Source organism: Carassius carassius, chromosome 37 (assembly GCF_963082965.1).
Source record: "Carassius carassius chromosome 37, fCarCar2.1, whole genome shotgun sequence".
Lineage (NCBI taxonomy): Eukaryota > Metazoa > Chordata > Actinopteri > Cypriniformes > Cyprinidae > Carassius > Carassius carassius.
In genome coordinates this window covers 11,318,715-11,335,239 of record NC_081791.1, presented here as the reverse complement: position 1 = coordinate 11,335,239, position 16,525 = coordinate 11,318,715, and the positions used below count along the sequence as shown (strand labels likewise).

General features: G+C 38.0%; 1 protein-coding gene across 1 annotated transcript in view; it reads right to left on the bottom strand.

Annotated features, from left to right (window-relative positions):
- Positions 1 to 15,591, bottom strand: part of LOC132117999 (protein SOGA1-like) — a 57,153-nt gene extending 41,562 nt beyond the window's left edge. Inside the window, exons 1-3 of the mRNA XM_059527455.1 lie at positions 14,450 to 15,591; positions 12,466 to 12,690; positions 3,142 to 3,300 (exon numbers count right to left, since the gene is read on the bottom strand). Coding sequence (XP_059383438.1) covers positions 3,142 to 3,300; positions 12,466 to 12,690; positions 14,450 to 15,295 — 1,230 coding nt within the window. The 5' untranslated portion in view covers positions 15,296 to 15,591. The remainder of the gene's footprint in view (positions 1 to 3,141; positions 3,301 to 12,465; positions 12,691 to 14,449) is intronic.
- Positions 15,592 to 16,525: the final 934 nt, after the last annotated feature.

Genomic DNA, 16,525 nt, shown 5'->3' with positions numbered 1-16,525 from the left:
AATCAAAATGTCAAGACTCATATATCTGGAAATTATTTCTTATAAAAGCACACAGCACTGTGCTCACTGGCTTCTCTGACTGTTCTGGTAACATAGTCAATAGTCATCCAATAGTCTGTGAGTCAACGGGTCAGCGTTTTATTATTCTCCTTCTGAAAAAACAGTTACATGACCACCTGCTAAATCCCACATCATCCCTCAAACTTTCAGGGAGTTTTCAGCAGTTTTCTGGCTTGCTCAGAATTCCTCAAAATCCTCAAGTGATTTTCCCAACAAGGGGGTTTTAAAAATTAAATGGCCCTGACGCATTTCTCCGCTGACTGTCCAGCTGTAATTCTTCCTCATCTAGTGTTTGTTTCCATCAGAGCAGAGTTAATGAACCCTGCTCCAGAGACCCTGCACTTCCTTCCTTTCTCAGGGTTTCCCCTTTAGAGCGAAACAAAGATAGGAGCTTCCTGAAAAATATAAATAAAAGTTCAGTCAGCCTCATAGGACTGTTTCCTCTAGCACAGTCTAGAAGGGCTCTGGATCAACAACTAAGCTCTACATAGATAATGCCACTATTACATGCTGTTTTTGAGACACATTTGGGCTCTGAATGATAAATTAACAAATGAGCTATTGGTATGAATGTGTATTTGGAGAAAGAAACAGCAGTAATAAGGCTGCGCTCTTATACTAACACCTGTAAAACAGGCCCTATAAAACAGCCCCTCCACATAGCGACCACCATCAGAGGCCATAAACACACACAAACACACACCTCTTACACTCACAGCAGCAGTAGACATGTGAACCTAATCACCCAGCTGCAGTACCGATCGATACCCATTGTGTGTTAAATGAAGTATTGAGAAAGAGTTTGAGAATGAGGGATGGAGAGCATAGAAGGAGAACTATAAGCATTTATAGGAAGATTTTTGGGTGTGGTGCTATCTAGGTTAAAAAGCCCTATATCAGCAAGCTTTCATTTTGAGTGTTTATTTTTGTGTCAGGAAGGGAGGTCTTTGATGGTGATCTGATGACATCAGCGGCTGACCTACTAAAAGTCTGAGAAGTCTCGTTATAAATGCATCATCAGATGTAACTTTCCATCCACTCAAAGCAAATATTCTTTTAAATGTACAGTAAAAAACATCTTGAACTATCCAATGACCAGCATAGTAATACAGAATTTAATCGAGTAGCCTATAAAAGATGGTGTTACAACAGAAAATATAACACAAAACACCCTAATAAATAGCAAAATGACAAATGACATATTTAGATAACATTTTTAATTAAACTGAATTAAAATAAAGTAAAATGTGATGTTTCATGCAAGGAATTCTGGGAATTAAATGTTATAGTATTTTACAGTAAAATATCATATAATGCAATGTTAAACCACTTACAATGTTTCACCCTATAGTATTACTTACAGTTAACCAGGTAAGGATATTTTTACTGTTGCATTTTTTCAAGTTTCATTCTTGTGCACATAAATTGTGCAGATCCATGTTTGTAACGATAGAACAGATAAGTTTTGTCTATAGAAGTAAAAAAAATAAAAATTTAGGAACGATGTAATTTATTAAAGAAATTAGTAATAATGAATAAAGACATAACTAGCACAGCTATGTATGAAATCAGTCAATGAGAAATACAGTTTAGGTATCATTATACAAAAATAGGCCTATTTTACAGTAGAATTCCACCACTGACCCATTAGAATCGATTTTTTGCTCTAATAACTGTTCATGCATCTCTTTCATCTTGTACTTTGTTGCATGTCATAGTGAGATATCATGTTCAGCCAGATCATCTTCTTTTACTTGTAATGATCCATCACTTCTTTCCATTCTTTGAGTCATCTGTTGTCTGAAAGGCTCTACTGGCTCTTTTCTGGAAGTTCAGTTGAGGATGAACTCTCACTGTGTACCATAAGTGCCCGCTATGCCAAGAATTCAGTCCTCAACAACAGAGAGCAGCACGCATCCTGCCCTGGGCTTACAGACAATAAGAACACAGAGCAAACCTGTGAGCTGACCCAAAGCAGAGCAGCCGAGCGAATCAGAGCGCTGGCATTGACTATCACAGCGGTATACAACACCCCGTAAAATGATTCTCAAAGAAAAGAGTGAACCGACCAATAATGACCGTTGCTTCATACAATAATGCATTCATCACTTTTTTCATCATGCAGCAGACATCGCTAATAGAGCACAGACCAACCATTGAGCCAACACAGACCATCCTGCCAATGATCCATTACTCAGAACACAAAGGAACATTTATTACAAAAAGAATGCAGGACAAAACAGAGAATTAACCAAACACAAGTAGCATGCTTTATGTTCATCCTCGTTAAACTGTCAGTAGAGAAAACCTAATGCTAAATTCATGTGCTCCCCGTCCACCCTCAAATCCACCCACCCGAGCTGACATTTACAGAGCGAGAGTCAACAGATCGGTCCGAGCGAAGGGCTCTCAGCTTCTCCCGTAACACACACAGAGCTTTGACTAGTGTCAACATTAAGAGTTCTGCCCCAGGCCAAATCAACTACAATATAAACACTTGTCTTTTCAAAAACCTGCATTGGAGCTCCTAATGAAGCCTTTTCAGTGAATCTGAAACTAATTATTGATCGTATTTTCCCCAATTAGCAACTTCTTACAGAACTCGCACTAATTTCCATCATTGTAGCTACAATAACCAAAAACGGGTAGTTTTCCAGCTCCAAATGGCCAACTTGTGGCCACATGCATGTGACTTGTGATTTAAATTCTTAATTAAACAAAACAGATAGGCTTATGAACTACATTACCTGGTGAAAGAATGGCTTATTTACGTTATTATTTTTAGTGGTGTATTATAAGGCATCATCATTATTTTAATGATGATTGGTAAAAAAAATCCACACACAACCACACAGATTAACTTTATCAACCGCATAGCAATTCAAACCCCCCTAGCAGAATCTTTTCTTTGATTTCATCAATGTACACCACGCTTCTTTCCTGTGGTAAAATTCACAGCAGCTCATTGTGTTTTCCACAAATTTGAGATGTCTTACTTCACATATCTACAGCTCATTTTAAAGCCCACTTGCTATCTACTCAACATCCTGAAAGCTTCTGGAATGATCAGTTATCTCTCACCTCTCTGGCCTTCTCCATCTCCGCTTGCAGGACCTGCTTGGCCACCTCCAGATCCTGCAGTTTCACCCTCAGCTCCTCGTTCTCCTGCTCCAGACGAGATCTCTTCTTCTCCACAGCGTCCAGCTCATTGTGCAGACGGATGGACACGTCTTTTGCCACCTAAAACAACCACAACAGTTTTTATGAGGGGAGCATTAAAAATATCATTTGGAATAAAGGTACTCTGTGAGCTGCCTACAGAAATGAGCTTAGTGAAAAATAATAGGCAAGAGAAAGTATATGTAATATATTTAAATATTACAGAAATGGTTAAAAATACTGCATGTTGTAGTAATTAATCTTATCATAAAATTTATCCTCTTTTTGATTTTACTTTTGCCAGTGAATAGTATTAAAGATGGCTTGTTCACGAGTCTATGATTCATGTCTCCCTGAAGGTAGAGGAAAGCTCATTAAAAGCGGTTGATTGTTAGAGATGCACTAACTTCTTAAGGAGGCAATAATCAGTGTTGGGCAAACAAAGACAGAGAATCCAAACCCATATCTACCAAACACACACATACTGGTGCTTGGACCATTTTAGCAACACAAGAACGTTTGTCATTACTGACAATGTTTGTATGTTTCTATGGGGCACATATTAAGGAAGGATGTAGGTTTGTGTGAGAGGAATGAGGAAAGAGAGGGCAGCAGTCACTGAATGGGGTAAATGGGGATTGTGAAGGGCTATTAGGAGAAACACAGCCCCTGTTTGTGAGGGAGGGTTTTCTCCTCTCTGTGTGTCTGAACCACAGCCAATGTGCAGCTGGGTACCCACAATGCTCCACTGTACCAAACACCATGCTCTAATTCATATCAGATCCCCCCATGTCTCATTCTTTCCTTTTCTTTAAATCACCAACAGCCTCTCTGCCTTGTTTCATCAGTCTTTTTTTTCCAATTGTCATTGCCAGGAGCTATAAACAACTTTGTTTATCCATCAATGTTGTGGAAGAAACGAACTAAAAGCAGCAAAACTACTACCTTAACTACCTTATCAGTAGTGTTACAGTAGTTCACTGTTGTTTTTATTTCAGCTTTTCCAGTACAAGCTACTTTCCCCAAAATGTTGTGCTGTGGCATGATAAAATTGTGTTTTGCTGTTGCTATATATTGGATATGCGCATTAAAAACATAATTTTACAGCAAAAAAAAAAAAAATAATATATATATATATATATATATATATATATATATATCAGTGAATACGTTACACTACTGTACATTATCTTACAGTATATGGTGAAAATTCTAATTAAAATATAGATAGGTTATAGTACATAGTATATACAGTATATATAGTATAGTACTATAGTACTAGTATAGGTTATGTACTAGCACTATGTACTATCTATAATATTATTAAAACTACCTTTTTCTAAGTAAAAAATATTCACTATTTATTGACATATTGACTATTTACTGAAAAACAATCATAGGTCAGATGTCTATGTGTGACCTATATCATTTATCTTTTTGCTATTTTTTTATTAGTTATGCAATTCTGTATTTTAGTTTTAATGTTTATTGCATTATAAGTGTTATGTCAGTTATTCCAATGGTGTTCTGCCACAGTTCATGAAAAAAAAAAAACTTTATTGAACTGGAAACATTTTTATACATTAATACCCTTTTGGATTGTATGTTAAAGGTCCCGTTCTTCGTGATCCCATGTTTCAAACTTCAGTTAGTGTGTAATGTTGTTGTTAGAGTATAAATAATATCTGTGAATTTATAAAGCTCAAAGTTCAATGCCAAGCGAGATATTTTATTTAACAGAATTCGCCTGCATCGAACGAGCCGTTTGGACTACATCCCTCTAGTTCCTGCAGTAATGACGTCACTAGAACCGTTTTTGACTAACCTCCACCCACAGGAATACACAAAAAAGGGTCGTGCCCTTGATGCGCTCCGACGGAGAAGAGGAAGAGTTGCGTTTGTGTTTGTCGCCATGTCGTCGAAACGCTGTTATTTATAATCTCAATCAGTTTAATGCCGGATTCGCACAAAGATTATTCCTGAAAGATGGAGCAGTTCCCTCTTTGTCTGGAGAAGGCGTTGTTTATGGACTACAACCGGTAAGTGTATTTTATTATTTAAGTTGGTGCGTTTAACAGTTTCTGTAACTTATTACACAAAGGGCAACGCTGTTTAGATTTGTTAACTAGATGTTAGGGCTGTGCAAAAAAATCGAATACGGTTTTCATGCGCATTTCGTCAGTAAAAATGCTCCTGTGATTAGAAGTACATCTCCAGCACGTGCGTTGACTACATTCAGATCAGGATTGCCAGGTTTTCAAAACAAATCCTGCACACTTGCTCCTCAAAACTATTTCAAAACTCGTTACGTATTTCTGAAGGAGGGTCTTCATAGAACAAGGAAGTCATCAGCCCGTTTTTATGACAGATAGGTGAATTGTGTGAAAAATACTGTTTTTTTTTTTACACGCGAAACATGAACACATGTTATATTGCACACTGTAAACACAATCAAAGCTTCAAAAAAGCACGAAAAACGGGACCTTTAAAATTATATAAAAGACATATAGAGTTATTAACTGTAAAATGCACATCATTAACTGTAAAAACACCATCATTAAAGCAACCACAGCTTTTATTTTTTCCTGTAACTATAACAGAAGTTTTTATACAGTATCAGTCTTTCTACAGACAAACAGAAAAGCAGGAAATAAATCAATGTTACAATTCATGATATAGTATAGAATATGTTTCTAGACCACAGTCCCAGGGTTTTATGGTAATTGCACGTCTGTATTGTCACACAAAAGCTTTAATTACCAGAGCCCCGAAAGTGTCTGTTGGTCCAGATTATTTGCATTCACTCCTCCCTCCATTCTGTCTGGACGCCACCCACCTGCCTTTGTCTGACAATGTCACGGCCTGTTGTTGCTTTTACATGCAAAAGGAGATAGACACCTCTAGATCCACAGGGAAAGGGGCAGTAAAGCAATGCAGTGCCGTGTGTGTGTGTGTTTAGGTGCTTAGTTGGTCGCCCTCTCACCACAGCCTGAAGTAGAAAAAGCTGCCATATCTGACAAAACCCTGAAATCAAAGGAGTGTAATGACCCGTCAAAGACTGATAATGGCTCATTTGCATGTGACCATGACTGTTTGTCAGCAGAACTTGGTCAGATATGAAAATGGCTTTGTGGAATTTGTTTGTATTTGGGTTTAATTGTGTGTGTGTGTCGCTCCTTTCTGATCCTGCTTTTCAGGATTGCTCCGCCTCTCTGCTGTGCAAACGGTCGTTTTAAATGACTTCCCTCCAGATCTGTATCTGATTGCATCTGCGGGACAGCCGCCCAGGCACATTCACACTATAAACTTAACCTTGCCCTGCTTAGAAAAAACAAACTGCCCATTGTTTAACCTATTAGCACACATGCAGCTCAGATGAGCCATATGAAGACAGTCCTAGGGCACCAAATACTGTTGTGTTGAAAGACAACCATTAACACAGCTTCACTACATTTTTAAATGCACTGACACTTTAAATGCAGCTTCCAGCCATATGTCACTCACCCTGCCTTTGAAACTCACAACTGAGTCAATATAAAATGGCATTTGCAATCCATTGTACTTACAATGTGATGCATTTCTGGGTGAAAAAGGATATTCAATTAGATAAAAGTAGGGCAAGTAAATGGAGACTTTAGCCTAAGTTTCCTGCTTCTCAATTTTTTATTCTAGGAGAGACCCTAGTTATCTCAAATGTACCTCCTCTAGAGTTTCATCTCAGCTTAGGATCTGGTTTTTAAAGTGGGGCTTTGTCTTGCTCCGTGGCTGTTTGAGATATGAATGCAGCACAAGTCTGATTATGCAAGTGCGCTCCTCACATAAATGACAATGAAGCAGTTCGACCGCGAATGGACCAAGCCAGCTTCACGATGAGGAGCTGTTCATTACTGGGTCTCTTTCTCTTCCTCTTATCTCCAGGATGCTGCTGCTAAGCTGATATCTGAGCAGGCAAAGTCCAAACTGACCAAACAGTTTTTTCCTTGCTTATGATCATCTGTCACCATCACTTCCTCTTTATTATTCTGCTTCTGCCCAGAATTATTTTTTTCTGCTCATATGTTGCTCTTCCATAGCTCATGACTAACTGCAAGTCTCATTAATATACCACAAAATGATAAAATTTTTGTGTATGTGCATGTGGTGAAAATAATGATATAATTTCATCAGCAGCACGGTATGCACATACAAAGCCTGGTTTTTATAAGCATGTGTTCTCTGTACGGTCATCTCGCAGATCAACTTGACGCTAATCGAGTGCTGCATTGATGACATATTTTTGTAGGTCAGCCCATAAGTGAGCATCACCCTGGTTCTCTTGCCAAAAACCCAACTGCATAACGTATTATTGGAGAAAATAAGCTCAAACAAAGGTTTACGGTTTTTACACATTTTGTTCATCATGATAATCTTTACAAATGAACTTTTATGGATTAAGCATCATAAGCATAGGCTAAAAACCAAATACAGCAAGGTCACATGACTTTAATGTCACCTTCAGAGCTTTTGAATTTCTGTAGTCCTATATAGCCAAACCAGCAGAGCACAACAAATGATCTTGGATAAGATTATATATGAGTTATATCTCAGCAAATCTGAACATAGATTGAGACACTGTTGAGATCTGTAAAGTCTAAAAGAGATAACTAGGGTCTTATTTCGACTCTGACTCTGCAAGCTGTATAGTGCATCAGGCACTAGATTTTAATTGGAGTGATTCAGTTTTGACGCACAAGATGATCAGAATTTAATTTCTGATATTTGTTGTCTACAGCTGTAATCATTCTCTCTGTTTCTCAGCTGTTGTTTTGCATGAGCACATGGCTGGAGAAGCTCAGATGGATAACAGAGGGAGAGGGGAAGTTCCAGTGTTCCTCCAAACCCAATTTCACAAGCCACAGCAGCTGATGAGAAGGTGTGGAGCTGTTTTCCGTCCTTCCCCTGACAGATCTGGGAGATGTTTCTCTCATTGGATGAGAAATGAGGCCAGGGCTTCAGAGAGCAGGAAATGGTGCAGGGATTTTACAAACATTCAGATCCTCCATCAGCCCGTTTCACCCCCACCCCCTCCTGACCATGACATCACCCAGAGAGACCAGAGAGAGATGGGAAGAAGTCGAACATGGGAAACTTGTATATGTTAGTCCATGGGGAAAAAAATATTTGTCTTACAAAGCTTCTTGGTCAGAACATCACTGACCTCTGAATGGAGTTCATTTATAAGGAAATTACCAAACAATAACTGACACGTGGGTCATCTCAGCCCCAAAAAGTTCTCAGAAATCAGATTGATTCATCAGCACATATTCTGTCATTTTAAGATAACAAACTTTCAGGATTCAAAATTAATGTTTGTTTCATTTGTCTTCATTGGCTTTGTTGAATACTTGATTGCGACTGGTTATTTGCATCCTTCTGTGGTAATCAATTTCCTAAATATCTGTGCTCCCCCAGTTCTCTCCTTACACATAATATAATATTTCATTTTCAACTATTCATGTTTTTGGTTAACATCACAGTCCATTTCGGTAAGATTTACCTGAATATAAAGTTTCTGATACAAAAACAAATGTTCAGAACAATCAGCCTAGCAACAAGACAAAACACTGACTCAATCTTCTGAGGTAATTTTCACTAGTTGATCACATTTGGCAGCAGTTGTGTTTGTATGAAACAAGGGAGTGTGTCTGTGGTGTGAAACAAAAGACATAATAGTCTTTATGTCTTTATGTTGCCAAGGACTACAGTGAATATTGAAAAGATGTAGACCACTAATCTTAACTGAACACTGCATCAACTGTTACACAACTGAACAGAGGAGCTTGCTAAATATATGCACTATATTAAATTTCTTCTTTTATTTTTACGGTCTTTATTATAGTGCTGGGTATTGAGTTTGATACGTTTTAGTCACTGATCAAATTGCTTCAATACCATTGAGTTTCAAAAAATATCTTGTCGTTCAGTATCAAATTTTGATACTTAAGGGGTTAATCTCATCAATGTCAGTGAGCCAATAAGCATGCTGCATGCTTTATGTGCCTACATCAAGTGCTGGAGATTGCGGTCTAATATGTGTTTTGGCCATATAATGTTGCTGTATATATGCTATTTGTAGCCTTTTATATCAAGCTTATCACTACACCTGCTTAGCATTTCTCATGCATTAAAATTATTTGCACTGATTTTTTGTGTTGTTGGTTACATTTTTTCCTTTGTGCAGTGGCTCAGGAGAGGAGAGGAGTCTTTAAGTCTGTCAAAAGTAGAAAAAAATAAAACTGCTGACGTGTAAAGTAGTGGTCGATCGATATTGTTTTTTTGACAGCCGGTGCCAATATCTTGGAAAGCAAAGGGGCCAATAGCTGATATAAAGCCGATATATATATATATTATTATTATTATTAATATTTAAGACATTTTTTATCATTTGACAGTGGATTACAATTTAGATCACAAAGTATTTTTCACAAATACATAAATATTTAATAAAAATATAATTACAATGGAAGTAAACACTGTAACCAACAGGGGACTCAGTTTTCTGGGAAGTTTGTGTGCATTTGGGAATCATATTTTTCAAATAAAGCCAGGGTAACACTCGTTTTACAAACAGCACACAGAGAAAATGACATGAATATTACACTGGGCAAATGCATAAAGCGCAGCATAATTTGAAATCACGATTTTGAAGTTTAAAGCATTCAGTTCACACGGACCGACTATCACACAGAGAACACGTGATCATGCAGGTCACATGCACACTTCACAAGATCTCACAGCTGGATTCGACTGAGTTTGCAAGGTTTGTGAAATTGAATGTTCATTAGTCATTCAAAGATTTGTTGTAATGACATAAATGTGTATTTGCTTAATGCTGATGGCAAACAATCATTATAATACTTTCTGTATACATTAATTCCTTTGTTTAACCGTTCTATCTGATTATAAGAAAGAACTTATATCTTTATTAGACAGAACTGTTAATGACGACAGCAAACAAGAGGGAGAAAACTGTGTGTTCAGGCGCTGCTGTTCTCAGCGCTGTCAAAATAAAAGTCCCAACTAGAACACATCGGCCAAGAAGAAAAACGTATTACCCAATAACAGCCGATATATCAGCCTTGGCGATATATAGGTCGACCACTAGTGTAAAGTAATCTTGTTAAAACGGATTTCATAAAACTGGTAATGAAAAATTAGCATTCAGGAATCGGTATCGAAGTCAAAGTATCTGTATGATATTAAAAGAATTTTAACAATACCCAGCCCTCCTTCATTATTTAATGTATATTTGAATAAATATGTCAAGGAATTTAATACAAGCACTGTTTAAATTTAATATTGAAACATCTAATTGGAATCAAAACATATTTATATTAAAAGTTGACATAAAAACGGCCTTGTTTGCAATTTAACTCTTTTTATACAGATTAGTTGATTATTAAATAAAGTTGATTAATTGATTCGTTTATTGTCTGTTTTGGTTTTTCGCTACTTTACAACTTTATTGACGGTTTCTCTGTTTTAAGAAAAATTAAGTTTGTTGCATCACATTAAAGTACTGATTGGTGTATGAGTTGTTCTCATAACCCTGTAAGGCTACAAGAAAATCTGAGTTAGCACTTCGATTTGCACAATGTTTTGTTGCTGGGCTAAGATGAATGTAAAGAACCAATGTCCTTCTTCCTCAAAGCCTATAGCATGCCTGTCAAAGCGATAGCAATGGAGTATTTCAACCAGTTGAATGCACAAGCGTTGTGAAGATCAGTGTAATCTGACCTGGCTGTGGAGAGACAATTGACCCTGTGTTAGGAGACTCCTGTCAGCAGTTAAAGAATTCAGCAGAGGCTGAGATGTCTACAGACACATCCCCCTCCTGTGTTTAACGCCACATCGATTGTGTTCTGCAGGCTCTGATCCTTACCAGCTGTGTCCTGAGTGGTGAAACTTACGTATGTACAGTGTAACTTGTTATAGACCAACACAGCCAGTCTCAGTAGCACAAAGAGGAAATCACTCTCCCTCTGTTACTGTATACAAATCAGCCATGTAAAAGAGGAATACAATACTGACGGGAATGACATCATGGTTATTTCTCCTCTCACTGACAGACCAGAGAAAGGAAGTATTGTGTCTTCAGACATGTGAGACAGTTGCCTGTGTGGTGCATTACATGCTGCCTAAAGCATGATCTTACAGTCTACCGCAGATGTTTGCATCATTGGATATTTTACGAGATTCACTTCATTCAGAGAGTCCCTTGTGAAAAATAAGTACACTTTAGCAAACATACAAAAGAAGTCCTTGATATATTTTAAGTGCGGGTTGAATATGCTGTTTTCAGTTATTTGTTTTATGTTATTTAAAACTAAATTCAAACATAATATATTTTACATTTATATTAAATGCACTTAAGTAGAACTTAAGTGACATCTCTGTAATTTCGTAATTTTATGGTTAAAGTGTGTTGCTGCATATACTGACAAGCATTTATAGTGAACGATGATATACTTTTAATGTAATTTCATGCATTTAAATATATTTGTAATTACACCTTTGTAATAATGAAGTTGCAATTGAATTTAGTACATTTAAAACATCAACTGTAATATCTAATAACACACCACTTTTATAATTCGAATTAGCTTTTTTACATGTGATTTACTATGCTAGTCAAAACATCAAAATAAGTGTACTTCTTTAAAGCATGACAAAATAATAAGTGCACTTTTAAGTGTGTTTAAGAAACAGTCAACCATGAAAGTGTACTTGTTCGATCTGGCCTACTAATATCCCTTTCTAATTACATTGTATTATGGTCTTCAGAATGTTTATCTGTCATTCATTTTTGTCTTTAATTTCATGTTTTATTATTTTTGTTTCATGTGTTTAAGGTTTGTTTTTTATGTCCAGCACTTAGGTCAGTCTTGTGGCTGTATTTAAATGTGCTTTATAAATAAATGAACTTGATCTTGAAACACTCATATGACGCTTTATTTCATTAAAATTGTATTTTCTGCAAATATGGTTTCTTAAAGTGTACTTTTAAGATTTAAAGTACACATTCAAAACAATTAGGCTAAGCGCACCTAATTTTCACAAGGTGTTTGAGTCTAACTCAACTTAAAGATCAAGCAATCACTTGCCAAACACAGTTAGCTAACAGAATACATTTGGTGGCTTTTATCTGTAATAAATCACACCTTCACACCAACTGAATTTCTCCATCACACATTAACATGCTCTAACCTTGACGTCTTGCTCCAGTGTTCGGATAAGCTCCCCATCCACTTGTCCGGTCTGGGCTACGCGGATGCTGCGTCTCTCTGCCTTCTTGAGGCGGTACTGCAGGATGCGGCAGGTTTTGTTGGCCTGATCCAGCTGCTGTCTGAGCTCCTGGAGCTGATAGACATCTTCCTCCATGTACATGTCCCTCATCTCCAGCATCTCAGAGCGAAGCTCCTCCATCTCGTCCTGATACACACACACACACACACACACACACACACACACACACACAATGCATCATTTTAGAAATGACAATGCATTTTGCAAGCTTTATCAAAAACATATTGGACATTTTAGTTAGACATAGACAATGATCTGTCACTAGTCTCACCTAGGATCAAAGTTACTTGAGATCATGTATGTATTATGCTGCATTATGAATTTCCTCCAGACTCTTTTACTAAACCGTTTACATAATAGTGCCATGTTTAGAAAGCAGTTTTGCTCTAACCCCAAATAAACTATTAATGCCTCAAACAAATGAAAATTTATTCAGCTTTCAGAGGCTCGCCGCGTGCTGCCACATATTTCCAGTGAATATAGGTCAACTACTGCAGCGTGCGTCACGTGCTCAGCGCGCGGATAAACAATGGAGTGAAAAGTGGGCGCGGGCGCAGCGGACTGACTGACTGCTGCAGCATCTGTACAAACAGCTGCATTATTCAAGCAACACGCGTGCAGGAGCAACTAGCCACTAGCCTTTTTAAGGCTTTTATATTAGTCATGGTAAATTAAATAGATCTGGTCCTGTCATGGTCTTGTGATAGTTTATGAAAACCGAGATTACAAAAGAATCACTGTTTATCTCTTACATATGACTCATAGTAATGGAGAAATGACAAACCCATATGATAGTAAACAAGGATCTTAAATATATGCCCTGTGAGAAGAATGAATACAGTGTTTCCAGTTTCAGGGGGAAGGAACATAGACATTTAGATAATGATATATGGCAGAAATACAGTATTATACTGGTTACCCTGTGACTAGTTTTCACCAGAAAATTATACAGTTGTTTTGAATAATTTCATTGTAAAACATGTTTTTATTTTTTTGTTTGATTTTCAGAAATGCAATAATATAGCATTTTCATTTTGAATGGGTTACATTTTTATAGTGTAGTAATAATCATGAAATAAAAGATTCTGAAATCTTTTTATACTAATATTGCATTTCAGGTTTACTGTAACTCTACTGTATACTTTGGAAAAATGTTAAAGGTCTTTAAAGGTTCAGCAAAGAACCTCCCTGTGCATCAAGCACCGTTTTGGTTATGTTTGGTTCTTATGATTGTTATTTTGGAGGTTTTGATGTTGCATTAGCCTATATGTGACCCAGGACCACAAAACCAGTCTTAAGTCGCTGGGGTATATTTGTCACAGTAGTCAACAATACATTGTTTGGGTCAAACATATCGATTTTTCTTCTGTCAAAAATCATTAGTATATTAAATAAAGATTATGTTCCATGAAGATATTTTGTACATTTTCTACCGTAAATATATCAAAACTTACTTTTTGATTTGTAGTATACATTGCTAAGGACTTCATTTAGACAACTTTAAAGGTGCTGTTCTCAATATTTAGATTTTTTTGGCACCCTCAGATTCCAGATTTTCAAATAGTTGTATCTCAGTCAAATATTGTCCTATCTTAATAAACCATACCTCAACGGAAAGCTCTTTCAGCTTCCTCCGTTTCAAAAAATTGACCCTTATGACTAGTATTGTGGTCCAGGGTCACATACAGTATGTTCTTGAGAACAGTGTTTTGGTTCTTGGCTGTTTAAAGCACCAACACATGTAAGATTTCTTAAGAACTAGACAATAGCATCATGTTGAACCTTAACCTGAATGTGGCAGCTAAGATATTTTGATGGAAACTGTGGTTGCCATAGTGCTCATTTTATTGAACAATAAAAAATATATGTATAATCATTATGTTACCTTTAAATAATCATTCTCCGACCTGAGTTCCTCTATTTCCCTGACTAGTTCCTCATGCATGCCGTCCATTAATTCCTCAGTCAGGTCCGAGAACGCCAAGGACGTGCTGGCGGGCATCCTGCTGTCGACCGAGGTGAGCGAGCGCTCGTCGCCGGGAGAGACGCTCCCCTCTGCGGTCTCCATTCCCAGCGAGAGCCGCTCTTTCTCCACGCTGCTCTTGGTTTGACCACTCGCTGGCGCTTTCTCTCCGTCGACCCCCCCGCGGCTGCTGGTCTCGGTGTCGCTGCTCAGCGCATCTGTGGAGACTTTATTCTCCTCGGAGACGCAGTCGGAGAGCTCGGAGCTGCTGTCGGTGGGTGAGAGTTTCCCCGCAGCGCAGCCGGAGTCCTTGCTCAAATCATCCGATCCGATGCTGGCGTCCGAGACTTTTCTTCGGCCGCTTTTATTAGACTTCACGCAGCTCTTCTGAGCACCGGGCGCGGACAGCGCGGGTTTGCCGGCCGGTTTACTCTTCTCTGTTTTTGTCTCCTTCCCGGTAACCGGGCTCCGTCTGGACACGCGGCCACCTAAATATATGGCCCCCGGTTTCACGCTCAGCGTCGGCGTGCCGATACCGCCGCGGATTTTAGTGAGGGACCACCCGGGCACATCCTTGGGTCTTGCTGGAGACGGTGCCCGGTGTATTTTCTTTCTCTCGGTAACTTGTAGCGGCTGCGCAGGCTGCTGTTGTGACGGCTGCGGCTGCTCTTGTTCTCCAGTGCTGCTCTCCATTTTCTGCTTTTGCCTCTTCTCCTTCGACGAGACAAAATGCGTCGGGGAACCGGTGTCAACCTTTGTCTTGGTCATTCATTCCGTTTACGAGACCCGAGTATAGCTGAAATGTACCTCCTCTCCTCAAACACAGAAGCTGAACTAGTAAACGCTTCACACTAGATCAGCCTACATCAAAACCTTTGTACTGTAAATCCAGAAGAGATTTGAACGGATTGGCTTGAGATGCTTCTGTTTTCTTCTGTTTAGCTCGTCTGTAGGATGTCCCGCTGTGCGTCCTCAGTTGTGAGCCTCGGCTGCTGCTCTAGTCTGTTGAGTGTCGGCTGGCTGGAGGGTTAATTCAGTTGGGTTTCTTTCTCTCCGCCCAGATAGCGGCTCTGACCGTGACGAGTGGTTCTAGAGAGCCTCGCGCGCAGAGCACTACTGCCACCAAGACACGGCAAGTGAAAAAAAGTCGATGCATGAAAAAAAAAAAAACAATCCTAAATAAGTGTTTGGAATCTACAACCGGTTCTTATATAAACAATCCCAAAGTAATGCTGTATTTCTGCAAGCAAAACAGAAAACACAGGCTTATGACATGAGAATGTACATGTATGTAGACTTCTATCAAATTGTGTTAAGTAAGTACAATTAGTTTTTCTGGTAGCACTTTATTTTACAGTCCTGTTCTTCATGTACATACTATGTACTTATTATAGTAATTACAATAACTTTGTAATAACTAGGTACTGACCCTGAACTTACCCCTAAACCTAACTCTATACCCCATGTAGTTATACCATGTATTACCAGAACTTAGATAAATACACTGTAAGTACACTAAGTGCAACCGTTTTTCTGTAAATGCACTTTTTTTTAAATTAACAAATCCAAACAAAACATTTCCATTAAAAAAAGAAAAATCTTTATCAATATTCTCCATAACGAACAAAGAGAGGTCTTTCCACAACAGTTTAGGGTAAGGGAAATAAATGCACTATGTTCTCTGGGAGCTGTTTGCAAAAAGAATAGTTTGTATCAATATATATATATTTTATATTCCTTAAAGAAAGTATTAACAAATATACAGTAAATATATTTCTAAAGGTGCTGTTGACTTGAAATGTTCATCAGATGTCGGTAACAACCCTAGTAGTAATCCATACATACAAAGAAAACAAAACAAATAAGATTAGAAATTAAGTTCTGCATAATAAAATGGAATGACACAGGGGAAAGGTATTGAATACTGGATTTTGGGCTGAAACTGTTCTATAGTTACTTGATGATAAATACATTTTTCTGTGCTGAATACTGCCTCCT